This window comes from Homalodisca vitripennis, chromosome 2, assembly GCF_021130785.1.
Source record: "Homalodisca vitripennis isolate AUS2020 chromosome 2, UT_GWSS_2.1, whole genome shotgun sequence".
Classification (NCBI taxonomy): domain Eukaryota; kingdom Metazoa; phylum Arthropoda; class Insecta; order Hemiptera; family Cicadellidae; genus Homalodisca; species Homalodisca vitripennis.
The window spans coordinates 210,069,470-210,094,523 of NC_060208.1; the positions used below are offsets into that span (position 1 = coordinate 210,069,470).

At 32.7% G+C, this 25,054-nt stretch overlaps 1 protein-coding gene across 1 annotated transcript in view; it reads left to right on the forward strand.

Moving 5' to 3' along the window:
• Positions 1-25,054, forward strand: part of LOC124355380 (multiple C2 and transmembrane domain-containing protein-like) — a 590,080-nt gene that overhangs the window by 292,231 nt on the left and 272,795 nt on the right. Inside the window, 1 exon segment of the mRNA XM_046806501.1 lies at positions 17,554-17,693. Within this exon segment, the coding sequence (XP_046662457.1) occupies positions 17,554-17,693 (140 nt within the window).

Below are 25,054 nucleotides of genomic sequence, written 5' to 3' on the forward strand. Positions count from 1 at the left end.
TAAGTTCCTCGCTAAGGCCAGTGGCCCAAGAAGCGAGCATAACACAAGAAATGGAGCAAAATCATACAAAAGTAACATTTAATAATAAAAAAGATGTCAAACTAAAACTTGCTGAAAGGTTCTCGAGATACATACTATTCATTACTGCAATGTACAAGACCTCATTATTGTACAGTATACTGCAAAAGAATATTATGAGACTGTGACTGATGTGTTCTCTTAGGGAAATGGAGTAAAAGCATATGCAACTCATAGTTTGGTGAAAACCTAGTACATTAGGGTTGAATCATATAAATGATCTTTTCACTGTATAATTTACTGTATTAATTGTATAACGATAATTAATCTAATCATGAAATGCTTGCCTTTCCAATCTGTTTCCTTTACATGTGATTATAGTTCAATGTGTTGTGTATTAAACTGTATTGATGAACATGTACCCCTTTTTTATTATTGTAATAAAGTGGTTTTAATACGCGATTTGGAAATATTCTGTAGGATTGTTTCTTCATATCTTCATACGAACGACAGCATTCATAAGGTTCGGTCCACACATGAATCTTATATGTACGAGTATATCATACTGAATATAAAATAAATTCATATTACAAATTTTGTAAAAATTGAATTTTTTGAAGCTGGTTGAAAGTGCAAACACTTACTTGACCACATCACTTGTAAATAGTAAATGTCCAGTAACTTTGTATATATCACCTTGCCAATATTGTGTTTATATGCAAATTGAATTGGCCTGATCTCTTCGCGGAGAGAACTTGGGTAATAACAACTACAAACTTAGGTAATAAAATTCCTTCAAGGTCTTATTTATTCTAATTTTATATTGTCAATTTCTAATTTATCCACATGTCTGGTATCCTTTCCACTCTTCTACACGATCTCTTACTGTGAGCTTTACTAATAATCTTGGAACATTTAATTTATAAATTTACTAAGAAGATAGATTCCTAAATATAATCCTTTATTAGTGTACAGGTACCTCAGTGTATTTCCACTAGCGGTGATATTAGTTAGTAAGTAATTTATAAATGTATACAGACTTATTTCACTGAGTTTAAGAATGGAGAATTAAAATAATGATGAATAAAAAATTATTGCTACGCTGGAGTGGCGTACTCTATCACACCAAAAATGTAGCGTAGTTACATAATTGACACGTACAAGGCATTAACCACAGCTAAGCGATGTTTCCTTGGTACATGCTGAACTATTGGGTCATATAGAATAAACATAAAATTTTTATGTATGAAACCCTCATAGTGTTTGGTGGAAAAAATTGCGGTATATAAGATTAAATTAAATTCATAACTTGAAAAAGTTTATGAGAAAATGTTACGAAGGTTAGATTCAGCACGTTTGGGAAAAAAGTCTTGGACTGGACTAACTCCTTGGAGAGTTTCGGACATTTACTCGGTATTCATGGAGTTGAGCGTTTTTACCCTTCGATTTCTCACGATTATTTATATATTCGGCTTTGATTGCCAAATTTAATTCCTTCGTCACTTAAGGATGAATTTACCACCCACGGGGTAAGTAGGAAAGAAGGTCTGAATTCCATTACACCCTAGCTTTAAAAATCCTTAATCAGCAGAGGAACTTTCGCTCGGATCACCTGATTTTAAATGACTCAACCTAAAGTTGTTATAATATGAAATTGATTTATTTTTTAAATTTCCACCAATCTAAACCGAAAAGGAAGGGTTAAGAAATTATGTAAATAAATGAATGATAAGAGAAGGAAGTAAGTTGAGGAAGCTAATAGAAAACAAAGTATTGATGATGCATTTTAATTTACCAAATTCTAACACGGGAAATGAATCAACAAAGAACCAGGAACCGTGCATGCTTCGCAACTCTGGTGACTTTTGTTTGTCAAGTGAAGTTCATAAGTCTATCGGAGTACCTTGTCGATATTCTAGAAGTACACGTGATTTGATATATGATCATGTTATCTCGAAACTCCGAGACCACCATATTTTGCTACGGGGAAAGACTATTTCAAACATTGTACCACTGAGACAGTAACAGTCTCAATTTCTGGTGATACCGAAAATTTGACAATGAACGAAAACACTCCACTCACTATATTACGAGTAGTTTCTGTAAAAACCACTGTTATTCTTAATTTTTATATATTTTAAGATTTAAAAATGGCGCCCATTCAAAATTAAAAAAAAAAAAATGTTTTTAGAAGTTCAAGTTTTTACAATTAAATTAATATTATTTTATAGTTTTTTTCTTGTAAGGTTTCAACATTGAGTTTCTAAATGTTTGAAAATGCTACCATTACATAATATGCTAACATTAAAGGTTATTGTCCCCTCAGTGTTGTGCAAATAAAGCATCTAAACTAATAATACATCTTTGGTTTGACATTATGGAGATGACGGCCTCACGTGAATATACCTTTCTTTCGACTGAAGGGATATTGATTTTACAACAATTTTTTAAGTTTATAAACATGAAATTTTCAATATTTATGTAGTTATGTAAAATAATTTAAAACTAGCTGTTTGGAGCAATGTTCTTTTAAACTTCAGAGTGTTATTTATCAGGGCTATTATGTATGATAAAAATATACTTATATATACTAATATTTCATAATTTTTTATCGAAAAGGTGTTTTTCACTACTGCCTAATTGCGAGCCATCGTGAGAAAATTGCGTCTGGCAGGCGTAACGAGGCAGCGAACCCGTGAGTCTGTCCTGTGCAAGTACAACGCATGCGCTGTGCATGCCGCAAGTAATAGCGCACGCGCTATACGCATGCAATCCACTGTACTATGCTTGCTCTTACAGAAGATCCGACTCGGGGGTTGATGCTTTAGCGGACGCCGCTGGTTCGTTATTTATTAGATGCTTCCAGTTTCGTTTACAATACATTCTTAGTTCAAGACCAGTATAAAAAATTTCTTCTCAAACCTTTATAAAATTATCATTGTTTTACCCGTCTAAAGTTGGTATGCCAACAAGATTTACCACGTGCAATTCAAATCTTTTATTACCGTATATAATATACATTATATGGCAAAGGTCAGCTATTTAATATAAAATTTTGTAATCATACCACAGTGTCATATTCACACATAAAAATGTTGCACTCATTCACTCGTCACTCGATAAATTACACCATCTTGAACGCCAGGGTCAGTTTTCAGAATGGCTGGTCTCACAGTTACATACCAAAAACTCGCCGAGGTTATAAAATGCCATTGACTCTAAAACGCGTTTAAAATGGATTTTAATGACCGAGGCGTTGGATTAATTTTTATGAAATCTGGTAATCTGTTGATAAAATGAACACCTAATTGCGATGGCAAGTGTTCATAAACAACCGGTCTGTGTCTTCCAGATCGGTGGTTGTCTCTGCCTCTTGTCTCATATACATGCACGTCACCACCTCTTATCAGGGTACATTTGGACATACAAAATGAAACTGTATCTAGGATGTATAGACAGGGCAGATTCAACAGTTACAAGTTTAAATAAAATAATATTTTGGTAAAGGAAGGACATCTTTACTTGAGAAGCTATAAATATCTTTTTCCGTCTATCTGTTTATCTGCAAGACAATTGAATTGACCTATAGACTTAAGATTAATTTGTATACAATTCACATCGTATCTAATGGCAAGGCAAGTCACTCCACGGGATTTGGCTTACCGTTAGCGAAACTTTTTAGTTTTATGGGTACCTATAATGGAAACGGGAAAACACAGAATAAAATAATTTGTAAATAAACTGAATACAATCGTATGATATTTTAATATGTAACGTTGTAATACATGTGGACTAATAAAATAAGCTACAGAATTATAATTGTGCATGCTACCTCAGCGAAGCTAACCTTGAGACTTCCGTACTCTTACCTCGTTTTAATTGGTTTTATTTAGATTTTTGTTTTAAATTTCATCTTTCACCGTCGCATTTTATGTCGAACCGTTGTTGATTATTAAATTACGTCTGATTTATCGCTTCATCTTACTTCCCATTTACCCTCTCCTGTGCTGGTCTGCCATACACAGCTGATCATTTCATTACACTCCATATCAGGTTTAGGCTTCTCCCATCAACGCCTAACTAAGGATCCTGTGTCGTAGTCCAACCAAACACAGGAGATTCCCACAGCCACCGTGTCATGCACATTTTCATTGTTACCACCATTTGTAACCCATCAACAAAATGAGTTTTAAATACAATATTTATATGAATCAACAATAATATAAACATTTAGTTTTGGTACTATTTATAACAAAATAAATTAATATAGTCCATATCTAAATAAGACAAACAGACTAGGATGTAGTCAAGCTATACTACAATAATTGTAAAGCAAAGTAACAAAAAAACACAAAAACAGTGTGAATAACAATATTGATAGTACAAGGAAAAGAAAACACCAACCATTAATCATACACACAACAATTCCACAAAAGGTATATAAAAAAATATAAATAGCAGTATTAATTCCCTGAAAAACAAAAATAATAAATCTCAATGAAGAAGAATGCAAGAATACCATAAAATAAAGATTTAAATAATAAAAAAATCTCTCTCTCTCTCTCCCTCCCTATGTCCCACCTCTCTCTCTCCCTCTCACTCTTACTCTCCCCTCTCACCCTTCCCCCTTTCTCCCTCCTTCTCTCTTTCTCCCCTTCTCTCTCTCTCTCCCTCTCTCTGCCTTTTACCTTTGGCTGTAAAACTAGTACGATTGTATTGAAAGCTCCCCAAATAGTGTTTCTGTTGCACAGATTCTGCTTGAACAGTAACCGTTTACTGAGTAAAGGGATATTCAGTCAGTGCTGTAGGCTCATATCAACATGTCATTTAGACTAAGCGGTGCTTGACTAATTAAATATTCATTAGGCTATCCACGTATTGGCTTTACGTTCAATACATAAAGGTGGTCTATTTAATTAGCTAACTGTCGCATTTGGAAATCTTTTACTAGTTTAAGTTCTATTCGATGTTTGTCTCTAAATTGGAACTTAAGTTTGCCGCTTCTAAATTTATTTTGTTATGTCACAAGCGTCGGCAAAGATTGTTATAATAAATCAAATATTTGTTCACACCAAACAGTGCCTGCTCAACTGATTGTGCAAACACTGGCGCTAGGTGTAACTTTTCATTGATTCCATATCAGTGTAATATTTAAACTAGAATAATGCGTATGGCGTAAATACTAGACTGCAGATTAATAATGCGTATTTCCCATATTAATTAACAACCTTTTATACTTAATTATAAAATTTGTCATTAAGAAAATCAAATTAGTAAGTTACAACCTGTTATTTTATACTCAATATTTTGAATACGTTTGTTTACGAAGGTGATGAGATACAAATCATTAATTTTATAATAAAGCTAGATTTATTTGAACAGCTTTTCACTATTTTCTTAACACATTTTACATTATTTAAGGACGAACTCATTTTTTCAAAAGGCGAAAGTTGTCTAAAGGCTTAAAATTAAAATCAGGTAATCTTTAATTTAATACTGGAAGACTGAAGATTTAGAATAGTTTTCGAATAGGCCAATCATTGCAAAGTATTCCCTTGAAGAGAGAAGCGTCTTGCGTTGTTCATTGAATTTTGGTTACTCACAACGCAATTAATTCATTTTAAAAACTCAAAAATATTTCCAATATTGTTTCATACGTAATTGGATCCATGGATTAAAAATTGGATTCAAATTTAACCGGAAATAGACTCCTAAGAGACAAAAAGACAAACCACATGAGACTACACATAAGTTTATAATTCAAATTGACAAGTATGAAAGTGCGTGACCTCAAGGAAATAACCAAGAGAACTTCTTTGAACTAAACTTACTTTGCGACCAGGGTCTCCCCGGAATAAACGTTTTGTAGCATACGTACCTTAGCAAAACGTGTTGTGATTTAGAACTTTACATCTTAGATTCCTAGCTTTTGATTTTAATTAACAGTTCAAATAAAATTGCAGAAATCTGTTTAGAACATTTTAGTTATTTATTTGGGACTCCGTTGCTTTGTACGTATCTTAATATTATAAGTTGTGAACTTTCATGAATTAATTTATAAAATTGTATATCCAAGAATATAAATTGTGATGGATTTCGTGAAAATTAGTTGAATACTACTTGAGTACTGATTCAAGCTATTGAATTCGCTACAATTATTATTTTTCATTAAACCTATTTTAACTACTGGGAAAACTCTGTTTACGAGAGTGTTTCAACAGTTTACAAACTTTTCACAGGAAACCGGTGATTGTTCTGGTATTTTCTTAGACACTGAAAAGTCCTGAGATTGTTGTTAGAAAATCCCAACTCTTAGGTCGAACATCACTGGAATTTTCATGGCCCCCAGAAGTTTACTAACGGGCATTATTGTATACACGGTGTATAATATCCAATCATATTTAATGTCTTTGAAATAATTTCTTGTTCTTACATAACTGCAATAATCACCATCAGGGATAATATCGCGAACCTTTACCTGGATGTTCTCAAAATTCCAGGTTAATTACGATAGGCAACGATATCAATCTCTCCAAGTGATCCTTATCTTGGATAGCTGCGCCTGGAGTGGTCCTTCCATTTCAAAGTCAAATTCAAATTCAAAAATACTTTATTCTCGACATGAAATCATAGAAATGTTACGCATTGCACCCAAGCACCTAAAAAGGTGCGCATTATACATTAAATATTAGTTTACTGTATTGGTCGACTTAATTGGTGGTGTAAAGATGTTTTGTATAATAACAGGGTGTAACAAAAAGGTTGGGCTAGCTATGCATTTTATGTGTGATTCTAAGCTAAAAATAAAGAATAACGGTTTTCCAATTTCCACTTTGTTTAGCCGCTAACCGCCATTTTGTATGTTTTATTAACAAATTATCATCTCTAAAACTAGTAAATCTGAAGAAACCAAATTTGACACATAGGTTTAAATAGGTAAGAGGAAAAAAAAAATTGTGTTATTTTCTTTAATACTAACAAAATGGCGTCTGTTGAAAACTTTTTAAGTCAAATAACAAAACAACCAGTATATTACTAAAATACTAGCTGTTTTCCTCGGCTTCGCACGCTTTGCCAGTGAATCTGGATCAAGTGAATTATATTTCGAACGCCGATATAGAGTTTGCGTTGTTGCCACAATCATGAAAATATGTGTATGCTTATAACCATTGTACACGTACATGTAATTTATTATTAAGAGGTCTAACCTCAAGCTTTAAGTTCAACCAGGAATTGATTTTAAAGACAAATATACATAATAACTTAGCGCCTTCAATTAGTGTATGGCTATTTATTATACGTAACTGTCTCGTAATTGCAGTTTATAATGTGCAGGCACTTCTAAAACTTTTATCTTCAGCACCACTGCCTGGTAGCGTGTTAAATCAATGGGCATAACATATAAACCTTCTCCTTGAAAATTACACATACATACAAATTTGCATAATGATCGGTCAAATAGTTCACGATTCCATAAAGGACAAACACACAAACATTCATTTATATATATATATATATATATATATATATATATATATATATATATATATATATATATATAGATAGATGCACTAGGCACCAACTATTTGGAGAAATTAGTTGCAATTCCAACGGTACTAGTTTCAACGGAATCCGTCAAGACATAAGCAAGATCAACTACGGTACACTCTCACAATCTAGAAGCCGTAAACATTTTGTGTTTTGATTGGCATCAGTTGTATCACACCAGATATAAACAATTTACAAGGTACCAACATTTGGAAAATGTTATTACAATTGAACGCTACTTATTTCAACGAAATCCGTCAATGCATAAGCGAGTTCGGCCACTTTAAAGATACTCTTGTAGAGGCCAGGAGCAACAAACCATTGATAACTAACAATGACATGTTTGGCGCTCCCGGCTTGTGCAAGCGTACATATGTATATAACTTTTGAACGGGGGATGATTTTGATGTTTATGGGTCGTATTCGCAGAAGTTACCTAGAAATTTCCTTTAAGTGCTGCCATGCATACAATTGCTAAATAGTCTGATTTTGTATACGAAATCTACCTAAAACTACCGCTTCTATGCTTCCAAATTCCTTATTCCTTGGTTTTATAACGTCAAGATGTTCAGCTTATACTAACTCAAAAACGTCAAATAAGTTAATACAACCCACGATTCCGTCTTTTTTTAACATCAAACTTCCATAAATAAAAAATGACGTTTACTCAACCAAGGCATCAGTACTTTACAAGCCTTTGAGTAAAGCTCTGCCCACTTATCGTTTACGCTTTGTCTTCGTTAAGCACGTTGCGTGCAAGATCAAAGCTGAACTTTTTCGCGTTTAAACATTTTACCCGATGACACTTAACGCAATTCGCGTTTAAAATACTATTTAATGGGAAATTAATAATTTAAGAGCTATTGAAGTAGGTGCAGTGTTTTTATCTGGAATGTAATCATGGACGACTATTATTTTTTTATGAAAATCTTTGTACTTTTATATATTTAAGTTATATATTTAAAATAGATGTATAAAAGAGGAAACGCTGAATGTGATTGACTGTCTGTCTTTCCGCACGATATCTTGAAAACGAAATGACCTTTTAAGTTGAAATTGTGCATGAGTCCATATTTCTATATCAAGAACTCTGAGTTTGAATACGGTAAATGTCACGCCATGGGATTTGGGCTGAGCGCTAGTTAATATTTTTACATTTGTCTTATGGTTAACCATGATAGGAACAAGGAAATAGCAGAATGAATACATTTTTTTTTAACAAACTCAGTATAGTCCTAAAGTTTTCAGCACGTGACATATTTACACATATTTTAACCTAATTATTTAAATAATCCAATATAATTTTTGGTAGCTTTGTGTGTAGAATTTTATTATTTAAAAATCGATATGATACCCAATTTTATAGAAAAATGTGGTTGTACCGTATGGAAAGGTGTCTCGAGAAAGATTTTATCTGTAGACTAGAAATTTTGCATTAGTTTCAACATTGACAAGAATTAGTTCTATGATGTTGCACACACTGAACTTCTCTTCTGTTTGCCGAAGGATGTAAAAAGTTTTTTTTCAGCATGATTGTATATATGCCTATTCAATAATGACGCGAGCTGTATACTTGAAATTTCTCAGCGAGACTTAATATGTACACGTGGTGTGGTGTACTCCTACCTCGTATTAATAGTTTTAAAGTTAGCTACTTTACTTCCTCATTAACACTTATTTAACTATATGAAATACGTTCAAAACTAAAAAAGGAAGTATTTGATTAAAGCAAATATTCGCTCGACTTTTCTTATAATAACTTTGAATAGTGTTAGGGACAGTCATATTCTATCCGGAATATTCCTTTCCGTGACGATTGATATTAACAGTTGAAGACATTTTATCTTTTCCGGGCTGAAATATTAAATTCCCGAATAGATTTTAAAATAATTTTTACTGCAGGCGTTTAATATTACAGTTATTAGATAGCTAGTCACCCTACCTTTGCGGTTTAACTTTAGCCTTACACCTTAAGTTATTGCGGGCGACTCTGTTTTATAATTAAACATTTAGTATTAAGCAGGTTTAAGCGGAGTAATTCAACTTTAATATTTACTTATAAGCAAATTACACTAATTGAAGAAATCGTAATATGTACGTATTTTACTTTCTATTATTAGATTATTAGCTACGTATAACTCTTTGTAAAACTTCGTACTTGCAATAAGTTACTAAGCAGGCTTTTACATATTGTCACTGCTAAAGTAAATAAACAGTGCATGAGTGAAGGTACCCAATTCTATACAGGATCCAACGTTTGTGTACATAAAAACGTAAAAGAACCATCTTTATTTTTTTTTATATCTAAATGGCCTAATATTGTTATTTGATTTAAATTTACGTTCTAATTTTTTGTAGCAAACCTTAAAATCATACGTTAAAGATTCACGGCTTACATCTATTCTGCAAAATATTTTTCAAGAAGTTAATTTCAACTTCAATGAAATGAGCTATGCTTCGAGAGGTTGGAAGGACTTCATTTAACCCGGCATGCTACGTATGAGACACTGACGTAATGCTTAATGTAAGGGGAAGGGGAGTGCAGGAACATCATCCTGCAGCCTATCTCTGTTGAAATGCAGATCTCATTTAGAAACTCCTCACTGTTTAAGAAAAGCTTAGTTTGAAATATTTCAATTTCGAAGTTTAAATAATATGTAGGCCTACTTCTTATGAACCCTTTATTTTTATTATTATTATTATTTACGAAAAATAATACCCTAAATGTTACCTATAACTATATATTTTGTAAATAAATCTTTTAAAGGTTTAAATTAACAGTGAATAATATTATAATACAATTTTTTTATTATTAAAATTAAGAGCTACACTTAACTGATATGGATATTTTCAGTAGATTTAATGTCTATGTTCTCGTCGTTATGATAACAAAATGTATATCACAATGTTTCGAGGATTGAAACCTATTCTCTTCGTCAGGTGGGGGAGGTGTTAGTACATATCAAATCAAATTTATTTCAGGCTTGTGCAGACTAACAGTTTTGTATATTATTAAAACAGTTACTATATCTGTAATCTACAATAAAAATAGACAACTGTAATTTGTTGGACACAGACTACATAAAGTATGCCACGATACTGAATAATCTAATTGCTTTGATATAGAATGATAAAAAAACAAAATAAGGTATGTTATTGCTATAGAATTAAATCATTGAATTGAAAAAAAAATTAATTACTAACGTTAATTAAAGTTAAATTTAGGTTATTAGAGATGTTAAAAACCATCGGAGATATGAGGCGAAACGGCATAAGACAGCCATAGTAAAACAATAGAACGTGACAAAGTGAACGTGAACGAAAAGTAAATACATGTGATCATATATATGAGTATAGTATATAGATGAGAGCAGCGACTCAGCGTGTTCAGCGTCGTCGTCCAACAGCCAGACAGAGACATGATTTTTTACGTACACAAATAAAGAATAGATAGAAGAAAAGAATGGAAATGAAAGGGTTCATACATACCCAAAAGCTGCTTGGAGTCCAGTCCAGGCGTTGTCACTACAGAGAATGCACCTGACTAAGAGCATAGATTCCAATCCTCGAAACGTTTTGTTATACCTTTTATAACCATAACGATGGTAAATTTCCGAAATCTGGTTATCCTGTAAACCTTCCATTGTCAATAACAAAGTTTAAACAAAGAGTATGTTGTACAAATTACACTTTTTTGAGTTTAGAATCTTTAGCATTTTAAACTAATTTTCCGAAGTGACCTTAGTATTTGATTTATGATCATAAATGTAAACACTTTTCTTATTTTGTGTTTTTGAGCTGTTTTCAGTATTTCTTTTTTTGTAATTGATTATATTGATAAAATTCCAATTATTTTAACACTTTCACCAAGCACGTTTGAAATATCTCAATCCGGATGCATGAATTATTTGAACTCACCTTTCTTAAACTCACGCTGAAAACACAGATATAAATTATCATCCTAATTTGAGCTAAAAAATAACTCGAAATATCTAAATGGCTTCATCCGAATATGTATTATATTTACCAATAATTGTTCTCTCATCTTTCATCATAGTACAAACGTTTTTAAAGCCGTTCTGATGTTAAATAATGAACAATATTATACCTGTTTGAACACGTATCAATTATAAAAGTAGAGGTGAAAAACTTAGAAATAAAGACAGAGCAAGTGAGTTTAAATCAGATGCAGATTCAGGAAAACTCAAAAGCAGCTCAACATATATTACACACTTCCACTCTGAACTTTCCAAAGAGGAGTTTAAGAGCTTTTGAATATTTCAATATATTTCACGAGTTAGGGACAAGAAATATGTATGTTATTCATGTCTGATTTAAATTGTTAGAAGCCCTTTAAACGCTAAATGTACTATGGGTTAATTCTTATTAGTAAGTATTTTTTGCCATTTTCAAAAATAAAACTTGAATATGATTTATAAAACCTTGTAAACTTGATAAGTTAAAACACTTTCTGATAGAACTTAAAGTTCTAAAAAAGTTTGATAAAGTAAACATATACTTATGTAATGTAATTGTAATACTAATGTAACTACACAATATCAAAACTGAAAACTGTATAACAATAAACAAATATAAGAAGAAGAAACGCCTGATAACATAAATGTTAAAAGATAAATAACAGTTTTTACATTTAAAATAATTTTAATAAGTTGTCGTTTGACAAATAAAAATAAAATCTTATAAATTGCTTAAGTTAATACATGAATATCTAAAAAATTAATTGGAATATAAAAAAAATTGTGAATTTTAATATTTGTGTAGCGGGTTTAGATTTTAATATGAGGTAATATGCCAATTCATATAGTTTCGTGAGGTATTATTACAAGAGTTTTTTTGTTTATAGCTTTCTTTGAGTTCATAACAATCATAAAAATTGCTGTTATGGTGAATAGCAGTGTAAGACTACTGGCTTTTTTCTTCCTCATGATTTTTTGAAAAAGGTGACTCGTCATTCTTACCCGAAGAAAATCTTAGCTTTGCCCAATGCAGTCATTAGGGGAAAACTTACAGATTAGCTGGTCCATTGCATTGTTGGAGGTACAATCCATTTTGCCAGCTATTGTTTAAATTTTTACTGTTACGCTACTTTTTAATTTATTGGTCATAATTTTAGAGATACCAAAACGTGGTTCATTGCATTGTTCAAAGCCAAAAGATACATTTTGATAATTTTTCTGACGTGAATATTGGGCCTTTCAAGCATACTCTTTAAAACTTCAGTTTTAGTAAGTCTTGGTTGTGTGGACTATACTTTTTCTGTTAAGGGTGATTTTATTAACATTTCGTAGCAAATTATCATTTGTGAAAATCAGGATAAAATTCTGTTATAAATTTAGAATAATGTTGTATGTGATTTGGAATATTTTAAACATTTTTAGGTTGTCAGAGCTGCCGATCCAAAGTTTTTTTTAAGGTATCCCCTGTTAGCCTACTCGTGATTCCACTGAGAAACCAAAATGTAAAGTCCAAAATAACCAAAACTGTTTGATAAAAAAACTTTGAAGTCATATATAGAGATACTGGCCTTCTGTTGTTGAGACAAATTCAATTAGTTACTTCAAGGTATAATAGGTACCTCTGTAGCATCCATTCTACAAATCTTTAACAGTTTATAGATCTTATCTTGCGTATAGCGTCCTTCAGACTATTAGGTACAACTCCAACACCATAGGCATATCCGCTGATAATCTCTTCTGTGGCCCTATCAGAATCATTCTATATCCATTACGAACCCTTGATACTAGGTGCAATACCTTGGATTCTAGGGTCCTCTTGGATTATGAGTGAATTAATAAACAAATCGACAATCTGTATGTTGTAGGTCAAAATATCACTTCTCGAGTGGTTAAACACTACGAAGGTATTGCTTTTTATTTTTGAATCAAACGTGAAATAGAATATTAAAAAGATCTCCTTCTGTTAAACGCGCTGCGGATTATGAAGCAGTTTGCTCACCACTTCTCTCAAACTTTGTAAATAACTGTTCTCCAATGTCGTGAATCAGAGGTTTGAAAGCCAAGCAATTCCTTTCGAAATATGATAATGAAAGAACTACTCTTATATGGTTGGGAAAGTCTTTTTTACATTGTAAAACAGTGATGTTTTAAAATCAGGAGTGCACTTTCTGCAGTATAAATCGGAGTAAAGAAGTGCGCAGACACTTGCATCGAGAGAAGCAAATCAGAGCGATAAGATTATCTTTATCTTTCTCAAAGGAATTTATCATCTCAACTCTAACCAAAACAAAGAAGGAGAAAAACAAAACAATGTTTGGTTGAAATCAGTTACATTAAAGGCGTGTAAACATAAAGATTTCCCACCACGTAACAAAGATAATATAATTTATATTTTAAATTGCTCCAATATTTATAAATTTGTCCAACCTATTGGATAGTTCAATACTATGAGGACCAATGTACAATGAATGATATTGCAGGCTGGTTCACAAACAGTTAGCACTTCTAGTTGGTTAGGTTTGGTAGTTTTGAAACGTGTATAAAGTGTGGCCGTAACAATTATCGTGTCTGGATACAATTAATTGTGTAATTACAAGACAAGCTGTCCTGCCGCTACATTCAATTACAGAGACACTTTTAACCAAACGAGCTTTAATCAACAAGGAACAGTTTGCGTCACACCAATTAACCTTGTTAGAAAAGATTTTTTTCCTTTTTACTTGCAAGGATAACAATATGGAACAGCTCTTGTTCAAACTCTTTAGATCATAAGAATATTTATATGAATAATTCTATATGACGCGAGAAAATACTTTTATAGTGATGGAAACGTCATGAATATAAGTATAGGACCCATAACTTTGACGCCATATTGATATTCGTTCCACTGCCCAAGGAATACGGTCGGGCAAGGAAAGTCGGTTTTGATGTAAGCCAGTGAGAAATTTATGCACGTCCTGTATGTATTTCTGTCATGAATAAAATTATTCATATTTCATCCTTTATAGTATTCGAATTCGTTACGCAGATAGCCTCGAATTTCACCAAGAATATTTAATAAACAACTAACAAAATGATGTTCTTAGCGTAAATACTTTTTCTTGACATTTTGTTTGATTGTAATATGTAAATGTGTAGTTATTACACATTAATTATTATTAATTCTTTACAGAAAAATCAAAATTACCAAGTTAAATTTCTTCTACACATTTTTCCAATGTTTAAATTTATTTACACTTTGTGTGTCAGTTCGTTTTTTGGTTAAATTAGCAATATTGGCTTGTAAGGAGAATATAATAAAAATAAAGTCTATGCGGTTTATACAGTAATTTAAGGAATATAAATAACAAAATTGTGTCATCTTTATATGAGAATGGTGAATTTTGCTCCATTTATATGTTAGAAGATATAAGAAAAGCGACATTTCAAAGACTAGTATCTAAACTCTTTCAGGTATCAGTTCTATGACATAAGTTTATGCGTGTAAAAAGTAAACAAACACATCACGTCGATGGACTCACCAAAATCAAAGTTATCAAACTAAAGTGAAACTAATGTTAGTGTGTGTTTTTATCAATTGTACAACTTCAGCAGCCTGCAACAAATTAGCGGACAGTGGGTGTGATTCCCCTTTTATAAACCCCCCCCCAACACCCTTTATAAGTTTAATGGAGGTCGGTAAGCAAAAATGTTTAATAACATTTGATTTAAAGGTTTTTATTGGAAATTATTCACTACATTATTTATATATTTAATTATTTAATTTTACATAAAGTTCATGCAAAAATGCCATCAGAAAGAATTTTTAATAATTTATTAAATAATATAATATTTCATGCAAAAAAGTACAACATTGGTCAGGACTAGTTTGGGGAAATTTGTTATAGTGCCCACTACACTTAGTATGTTTTTTGTTCGCATAAGTTGGCAGCTTGCTTAGAGGTTTCGACAGTCAAAACAGATGATTAGATAGAATTTTTTTCTTCTTTATGTGTAGGTTATTGTTTATTTGTAAATCTTTTGAGTGTTTATCTGCATACCGTTTTAAGTATTATTGTGCACCTATACGCTTATACTTCGTGACAATAACAATATCGAAAAGGAGTTTCAAAAAGAGGATAAACGTTCGTAAAAGGAAACTCACGGTTAAAGTCAGTCCTGCCAAGCTCAGTTTTTCCAGCCAAAATAAATCAATCCTGCCTTCACAAAGCTAACCTATAAAAGTGAGTTCGTCGATAAGAAAACTTTGTGACATTACATCTTCATTCTCAAAGTTCCTCACAGAAAATAACTCTGACATCATTAATTTGTTTCCTTTTAAGTTTAGAGTGTTGTAAACCTTGTCGGCAGAACCTAACTTCAAAATAGATTAGCGAAGGCCTAGTGACTACATGTAATTTTGCATGTAATATATGGCAGCTAGTGAGAAGTTTTACAAACTCAGGGATTTATGAGGCAACTGGAAACCAGGAAAGTTCTGTAAAGGTATATGGTAAAGTGTATGGTACTTGATGGACAAGATGAGGTTGCTTACTAGCAAAGTTTGTGCAGAAATGATGAACATTTTGCGAGTGGGAAAAAACGGGAAAAGCTACTGAATAGATTAAAAAAGAAGATAGAAGAAATTAGTTGCTCATAGAAAGCTGAAGAGAAGTTCTCAGCTATAGAAGACCTAGAGATGCCTTTTTATGCTCCTGGAATGTATTAGGCATCTAAAGTAAATTTGTATTCTCCAAATTCTTCTTTTGTAGCTGTTATCCGCAACTTATTTATTTAAACATAAATTACCCATTATCTCAAAGACTACTCACTATATCCAAATTAAATTGTGTGTGCTTATGCATGCCGTATATATATATATATATATATATATATATACACACAACTTTTAACAGAGGAATTGTTAAATATTTTATGTGTATAAAAAATAATTTTAAAAATCCATATAAATGTTCTATCCTTTTTTGACATGCAGTAAAATATTATGATTTCACAAAATATACAAACTAGCTTGAAATTACCCCACATTCATTTGTTATATAGCGATGGAAGTAGATTGTTAAATTTTGGAAGCGATCCAAAAAATAATTCCAGATAAAATAGGTCATTAATATGTTCCAAATAACATGGGCTTCGTAGGGCCTACCTACGAGCCTTGTGCATGCAAAATTACATATCGATATTATTATCTTGCAATAACGGAAATTGTCTGTTGATGGGGCACGCTCCCTCGTCCAATTCCCCGAATTATTTAGTTTGATGACTTACCCCTAAATGTAATTTCCGACTCTCCGGATTATTTAGTATGATGATTTACCATAAAATGTATTTTCAGACACTCCCCTGTTGATGGCGCAAGCTCCCTCTTCCGACTCTCTGGATTATTTAGTATGATGACTTACCACAAATATATTTTCAGACTCGCCCCTGTTGATGGGGCAAGCTCCCTCGTCCGACTCCCCGGATTATTTAGTATGATGATTTACCACAAATGTATTTTCAGACTCTCCCCTGTTGATAGGGCACGCTCCCTCGTCCGATTCCCCGGATTATGTAGTTTGATGACTTACCACAAATTTATTTTCAGACTCTCCCTTGTTGATGGGGCACGCTCCCTCGTCCGTCTCCCCGGATTATATAGTTTGATGACTTACCACTAAATTTATTTTCAGACTCTCCCCTGTTGATGAGGCACGCTCCCACGTCCGACTCCCCGGATTATGTTGTTTGATGATTTACCACAAATGTATTTTCAGACTCTCCCCTGTTGATGGGGTACGCTCCCATGTCCAATTCCCCGGATTATGTAGTTTGATGATTTACCACAAATTTATTTTCAGACTCTCCCCTGTTGATGGGGCAAGCACCCTCTTCCGACTCTCCGGATTATTTAGTATGACGATTTACCACTAAATGTATTTTCAGACTCTCCCCTGTTGATGGGGCAAGCACCCTATTCCGACTCTCCGGATTATTTAGTATGATGATTTACCACTAAATTTATTTTCAGACTCTCCCCTGTTGATGGGGCACGCTCCCTCGTCCGACTCCCCGACTCCCTTAGTCGGCGACTCCCCCAAGCTCAAACAGAGGCCGTCAACTAGTGCTACTGCCACCGACTCTTCCGCCAGACTGGACTCCCTGGAACTTGTAAGTCTCTTCTGTTCTTATTCTTCTTACTCTCCGATTTGCCTGAATGAATGCGCAAGTGAAACCACCGTTATTCCTTGTCTCTATATATCAGGAAAAAGTGAGGTATTTCTGTATGTATTTTCCGGCCAATCAAACTCTAGTAGTTCTATAAATAATATAGCTTAAGAGTGCTTAAGTTTAAGGTTATTACATGTACTGAACAATGGATATACCAAAAGAAATTATGGTATACTTTGAGGAACAATTGTATACATTCCTAATTGTTAATTTGACTATATCTATTTATTTTTGTTGCTTTATTTGTATATTGGAAACCTTCGATTTATGGCATAAAAGTAACCTTGATCCATTTATTAAAAGACATGACATCTACCATCACAAGAGCAGAATACAGTAAACAGCGATATTCCAAAACCTATACAAAAAAACTAGTAAACAATGTAAACTTTGTATGGAAAATTTATTAACTACATAACATGAATATACAACCCCTAGTTGGATCATTCAGATTAGACAATACGCAATCTTTTTATTCAACTGACGAATGCTAAAAATGTTGTATTAATGGTACATTTTATTTCCAGAAAACTGTACTAGAGATTGTTTGCAAAAATACTTACGTTACTCTATTATTTATACACGGAATATGAATTTACCTATTTCAGCGATGGGCTATGTTGATTAATGTTAAATAACTCTGCTATTATTGAACTCTTAATTATAATTTTCTGATTGTTAACTTCTTTTAAATTTGTTGTAGGGGCGCCTGGGATACATTTGTATTTATTATTTATAAGAATCTGTGTGTGCAATCACTGAAAATAATATTTTGAATTTTGTCAATTATTTACAGAAATCCAACACTCATGGAATACTATAATGCTTCCATATCGTTGAAATACATTATACAAAACTAAGTGAATAATTTATATATCCAAATTTCTATATTGTTTGATATGACTCTGAGGATGAAAGTGATATGCGTGCCTGTGCAAAGCACTATTCGGGACATGGTCTTTCCCTAGGGACGACTGCCATGTTGGGAGTGATATATCGCCGAACTGCAGCTCTGGGGTCGGGCCGGCGCTCCATCACTTAGCCTAATCACATCAGGGTCCGTCCTCCACCTGCATACACCAGTTGATGAATTTATATGGCTTATTGACTAGTTGTCCTCATAACCTTGCCGCTTGTTGTTAGAAGTTGACTTCATCACTTAACCTAATCACATCAGGGTCCGTCCTCCACCTGCATACACCAGTTGATGAATTTATATGGCTTATTGACTAGTTGTCTTCATAACCTTACCGCTTGTTGTCAGAATTTTACTTCATCACTTAGCCTAATCACATCAGGGTCCGTCCTCCACCTGCATACACCAGTTGATGAATTTATATGGCTTATTGACTAGTTGTCTTCATAACCTTGCCGCTTGTTCTCAGAATTTTACTTCATCACTTAGCCTAATCACATCAGGGTCCATCCTCCATCTGTATACACCAGTTGATGAATTTATATAGCTTATTGACTAGTTGTCTTCATAACCTTGCCGCTTGTTCTCAGAATTTTACTTCATCACTTAGCCTAATCACATCCGGGTCCATCCTCCACCTGCATACACCAGTTGATGAATTTATATAGCTTATTGACTAGTTGTCTTCATAACCTTGCCGCTTGTTGTCAGAATTTTACTTCATCACTTAGCCTAATCACATCAGGGTCCATCCTCCACCTGCATACACCAGTTGATGAATTTATATAGCTTATTGACTAGTTGTCTTCATAACCTTGCCGCTTGTTGTTAGAAGTTGACTTCATCACTTAACCTAATCACATCAGGGTCCATCCTCCACGTGCATAGACTAGCAAATGGATTTATATAGCTTATTGACTAGAGTTGTAGCTTACCTGTCCTACAGTTATTGTTTGGAGATCAAGATGGGATTTTTAAATCTTTTATTTTAAAGACCAGTAGAGCGTAGCCAGGAGGGACGTTCGAAATGGGAATAAGTCTATATTCATCCCAGGAACTGTTAGAATGTGTATGTAAAATTTCAGTACATTCGGTTGAGTAGTTTATGCGTGAAAATAAAACAAACAAACAGACACTTTCGCATTTTCAATATTGTAAGGATATATATCAAGTAAAAAAAATTAACATAAGTCCAAAATAAGTAATGTTTAACAATATTGCTATAAACTAGAATATTGAGACAAAATAAATTAGGGTATACCCCGACCCGTTTAATGCAGAAGTCTTGCAAACCTCATTATATGCTTAAAGGACTACATATGATTTGCATCTTTAACTGTTCCTTTTTCTATTCATCTGTAAATCTGCAGAATATCTCGACAAAGTATTAAGTTATAAAACTGATTTTCTGTTCAGGTGATCTAATTTTCGATGATTGTAGACGGCCCTCTATGGAGTGTCCCTTGTTCTATTATTAGCGAAGCCTAATACGCGACACAATATAGTATAAACATATATTATATAACAGGAGAACACCTATAAATTGCTACCTTGGCCATTAGGTTTGCCTCTAGTTTAATTAACACCGATAGGGAACACGTACATTAACACGACCTGCCATTAACACGGCGGCCATTAACGCCAGACAAGACCCTCGCCGCGAACACTCCAACTCCCGCAGCGAGGGTCACCGCCACGACGGAGGCCGTACACAGTTTACGTCAATTTGATTTACGACCCTTCACTGTAGTCTCGGTGTTGGTTTGTTTAACCGAACTGAAAATAGAATGTGGCCGGCCAACTTCAGTTTTCAGTGAACTTTAACCCCGTTATATTAGCAAGCAAATTTGAATAATAAAATAATTTAACTAATACAGAATTTATTTTAAAACTAATCATTATTTTAAAGAATGAACACATTCATTGCCAACCGTTCCATGGGTGTAAATTTTTGAAAGAGAAAAATCATCGGTGCAAATACACTTTAAAACCACGTCTGTACAAATGTAAAGGGATGTTTACATAAAGTTGTAAGAAAAAATGCTACCATTGTTCATAAAGAGTATCAATATAATATTCGAGCACCGTAATCAGTTCCTGACTTGGTCAGTATTTACATAATCACATCGAAACATGAACGCCCGAGAATAAATTCACACAAACATGAACAATGTGAATTGTTAATGTTGTTCAGTTGTATTCTGAAGTACCTAGAAAAACCTTGAAACATAGTATCTGGCAACATGTAGGCAAGGTTTAGTTTTACTTGCTATATCGTGCAAAGTCGATTCTACGAAATTCAAGAAATCGATTATATTGCGTCTGTTTTGAAGATTGAGAGTATTGAAGACTTGAGCATAATTAACTGTTGAAATTTACAAATGTTGCAGCTCCAAAACCAGTCAAGTCTCTTACTCAACCGTAAGCATTATAAATTATCTTATATTTAATGGTTTTTTAACCTACAGAGAAACATCCAATTTAATACTGTTAGGCCTTGAATTGGTGGTTAATGCTTTATGTTCTTTTATTAGTTTACACTATTTAAAAAAATAAGCAGTGCACTAATAACGACAGTATATGTGATGATTTGATTTTTTGTAATATGAAAGTTTTAAAAGTAATGTAATAGAAATTTTTATTATTAAAATTTCATTCAATTTAATGCATGTGATTAACATGATCGCAACGAGAACTAAACGAGAACACAAAGCCATCAAAACAAATGTAGCGTATACCTTTTACTGCAGCTAATAAAATTACGTGTGTCCCCCTGTTCCCCGACATTAATATTTTTATGTTAAAGTTATATCATATTTTTGTACCATTTTTGTACCTTTTTGTAATACCAATAAATAATTTTGTACCACAATAGTTTATTAATAAAGTACTATGTATAAACCGGGGAACAGGTAGACACTTGCACCCGACATTAATATTTTTATTTTAAAGTTATATCATATTTTTGTACTATTTTTGTACCTTTTTGTAATACCAATAAATAATTTTGTACCTCAATAGTTTTTTAATAAAGTACTATGTATAAACCGGGGAACAGGTAGACACTTGCACCCGACATTAATATTTTTATTTTAAAGTTATATCATATTTTTGTACTATTTTTGTACCTTTTTGTAATACCAATAAATAATTTTGTACCTCAATAGTTTTTTAATAAAGTACTATGTATAAACCGGGGAACAGGTAGACACTTGCACCCGACATTAATATTTTTATTTTAAAGTTATATCATATTTTTGTACTATTTTTGTACCTTTTTGTAATACCAATAAATAATTTTGTACCTCAATAGTTTTTTAATAAAGTACTATGTATAAACCGGGGAACAGGTAGACACTTGCACCCGACATCAATGTTTTATGTCATGGAAAATCTACTTTCGTGTCTTATCGACCCTAGTAAAATATAATAAGTAACATAGAACTTGCTCTATACTCTTCCCAATAAGAAGGTATGTAATATATCGGTATCCACACAATTCAACACAACTGTGTGAATATTGCAAGGCCAAATCCAGCCAAGGTCCAAGACGGCCGAAGCGACGTGCCGCTGGACAACGGAAGGCCATCTGGAGGGTTTTATGGTCTTATTGTTGTCAACAGTAGAGATATCCTTCATAATTTATGAGGGTTGCAGGTGTTCGTCGGTTGCTCCCGATCTAAAAAGATTGGTCTTTCCATTCACTTCCAGAATTTTTAAAACGTTTTATTTATTAAAAATACAAGAACTCCTTAATGTTTATTGATAAAGTACTATGTTAATGTTCTTTATCTATGAACCGGTAAACAGGTAGACACTTGCACCCACCATCAACATTTTTATGTTAAAGTTACATTATATTTTCTACCATTTTTGTACCGTTTTGTAATACCAATAAATAATGATGTACCACACTCGTTTATTAATAAAATGCAATATGTAACCGGGGAATTAGTAGACACTTGCATTCCAAATTAACATTCTTGTTAATTTAATACCATATTTTTGTTCCTTTTTAGTACCTCTTTGTAACACCCATGAATAATATTGTACAAGACTAGTTTATTAATAAATTACTATATATAAACTGAATAAAAGTTAGACCTTACGTTGATATTTTATGTTACAGTTACATCATATTTTAGTACTATTTTTGTAATATTGTGTACAACGTTATAAAGTTGTTGTACCATCATAGGTATTTACCAATAAGGAAACCAAGGGGCACTCAATCCTTGGTCGATAATAAGAATGATTAAACGAATTAATTTATTTTTTTTGGACCATTAATAAATTAATAATCTGCAGACAGAGAACATATAGACACTTACAGTCGTGGTCCACAAATTAAGTAATAAAACTTGTTTTACGTTGTCATACTACTTTTGTAACACTCAACACGAGCTATTAATATTTTAGGACTACTTCATTATCGAAGTAAAAATCTAAAAAGTTGATGTGCTTGAGACTGTCAATAAATGGAGACCGCTATCTGACGTCGGCAAATATGATTAAAAAACATTACACAGTTTTTAATTTATGTACAGTTTATTGGTGGTAATATACATGTCGCTTTTTAAATTCTAATTTGTTTTGTAATACAGCAGTTTTACAAATAGCAAAAATGTAATCTGTAACCACTTTTTGATGTGTTAAAGACAACATAATCCCTTAATTAAACTATAAACATGTACAATTTTAATAAATTTACCGTACTAGAGAATGAAAATAAATTATTTAATAAATTACCATCTCTTGCAATACAATCAATAAGAATATATCATGTTTTATTATATCCACTATCTATTCGTATTGAATATTTAAATATTTTATAAATGAATAAAACAATTACATACATAGTACACCAAATTTTTAAGACCCTTCTCTGTTCAACATATGTTAATATAAAAATAATAATATTATACATTAACTTTAAAACATTTTAAATATAAAATTAATTAAAACTAAATATACAATACAATTCTGATAACGATAGACAACTTATGTACATTTAGTTGAGCAGTTGTAATGTAATTTAATGAACATAATATTATATTATTGAACTTTAAAAATAATAGGCTACACAAATATTAGTTAAACATATTTTAACTTATTAATAACTACAGAGCACAATAAAAATACAGAACCTTTAGTATTACATTACTTAGTATTTTATTACATAATTTTGATTTTAAATGGTGTATAGTACGAGTTGGCATTTAATGTTGTCTTTCGTTACTGTAGGAATTATTTTATTCTGTAAGTCATCATACGTTTCCCATTTTCCATCATTCCTTTGCGCATAGGTTACATAGTGTCCCACATCTCTTATATTGTCTGAACCAATAAAACCGATACATCCACGTAAGATAAATTCTCTTTCATTGACCTTTAATGAATGCGGCAGGTCTCGTACCTTAAGTACGCACTGTACTAAACTTGAACTACTAACGGTTTCTATTAGTTCTAAAATAAGATAGTCGGAAGGATTCATTCTGATTATCCTCTGACCTTGGCATCGAAATGATACACCTTCTGTAACTTCCAAGCTGAATAAACAATTGGCTTTTCTTGTATATAGTTCTTGGTCAATTGTGGACGAATACTGGACACTGGTGAATAATCTTTTGGGATCTCACATGTGGTGCGGACGGGGTATATTCCAGCGAATTCCGGGAATTCCTCGAACTAGCAATTCCAAAAACCCCAGTGCCACCACCTCCTTGTCTGTAATATTTTTATGACAGGATCGCCTATTAAGAATTGTTTGTTCACAGAGCGTGGGAACTTGGGAAGGGACAAAACTTTCACCCCCAGATAGAATAGAAAATAGGTCTGCATTAAACCAAGAGACCACCCCATGTTTATGGTAGGGTCATCATAAATGGACTCTGGCCCTAGACTTATCGCCTCGTACGTGGGAAGAACAATAGGTTTACCTACGGACAAGGGTCCACTGCTCATATAGAGCAAGCGCCACTCTCCTCCTTCTCTGGCAATCCCTGGTTTCTGAACTAAACTCACTAGAGTAGAGAACATGAGCTTTCTACATTACAAATAGCGTAGGCAATAACAGCTATCTGTATTACATTAATACCCAATTAATATTACATAGAGGGACTCAACAATAGCCTAGTATTTATCTCTGCGTTGTATAGTGCAAGCAAACTAAAATACTTAATACAGTTCAAATTCAAATTCAAATTAACTTTATTCATATTATTTGTACAATTACATTTGAATTTATACAAATAAGGAATGGCATCATCTTACATTTTTTATTTTATTATATCCTATGTGTCCATATATTCTCCAAATGAATACAATGCCTTATCTGTCAAAAATCTTTTAAAATGTTTTTTAAACAATAAATCATTTTCTATGT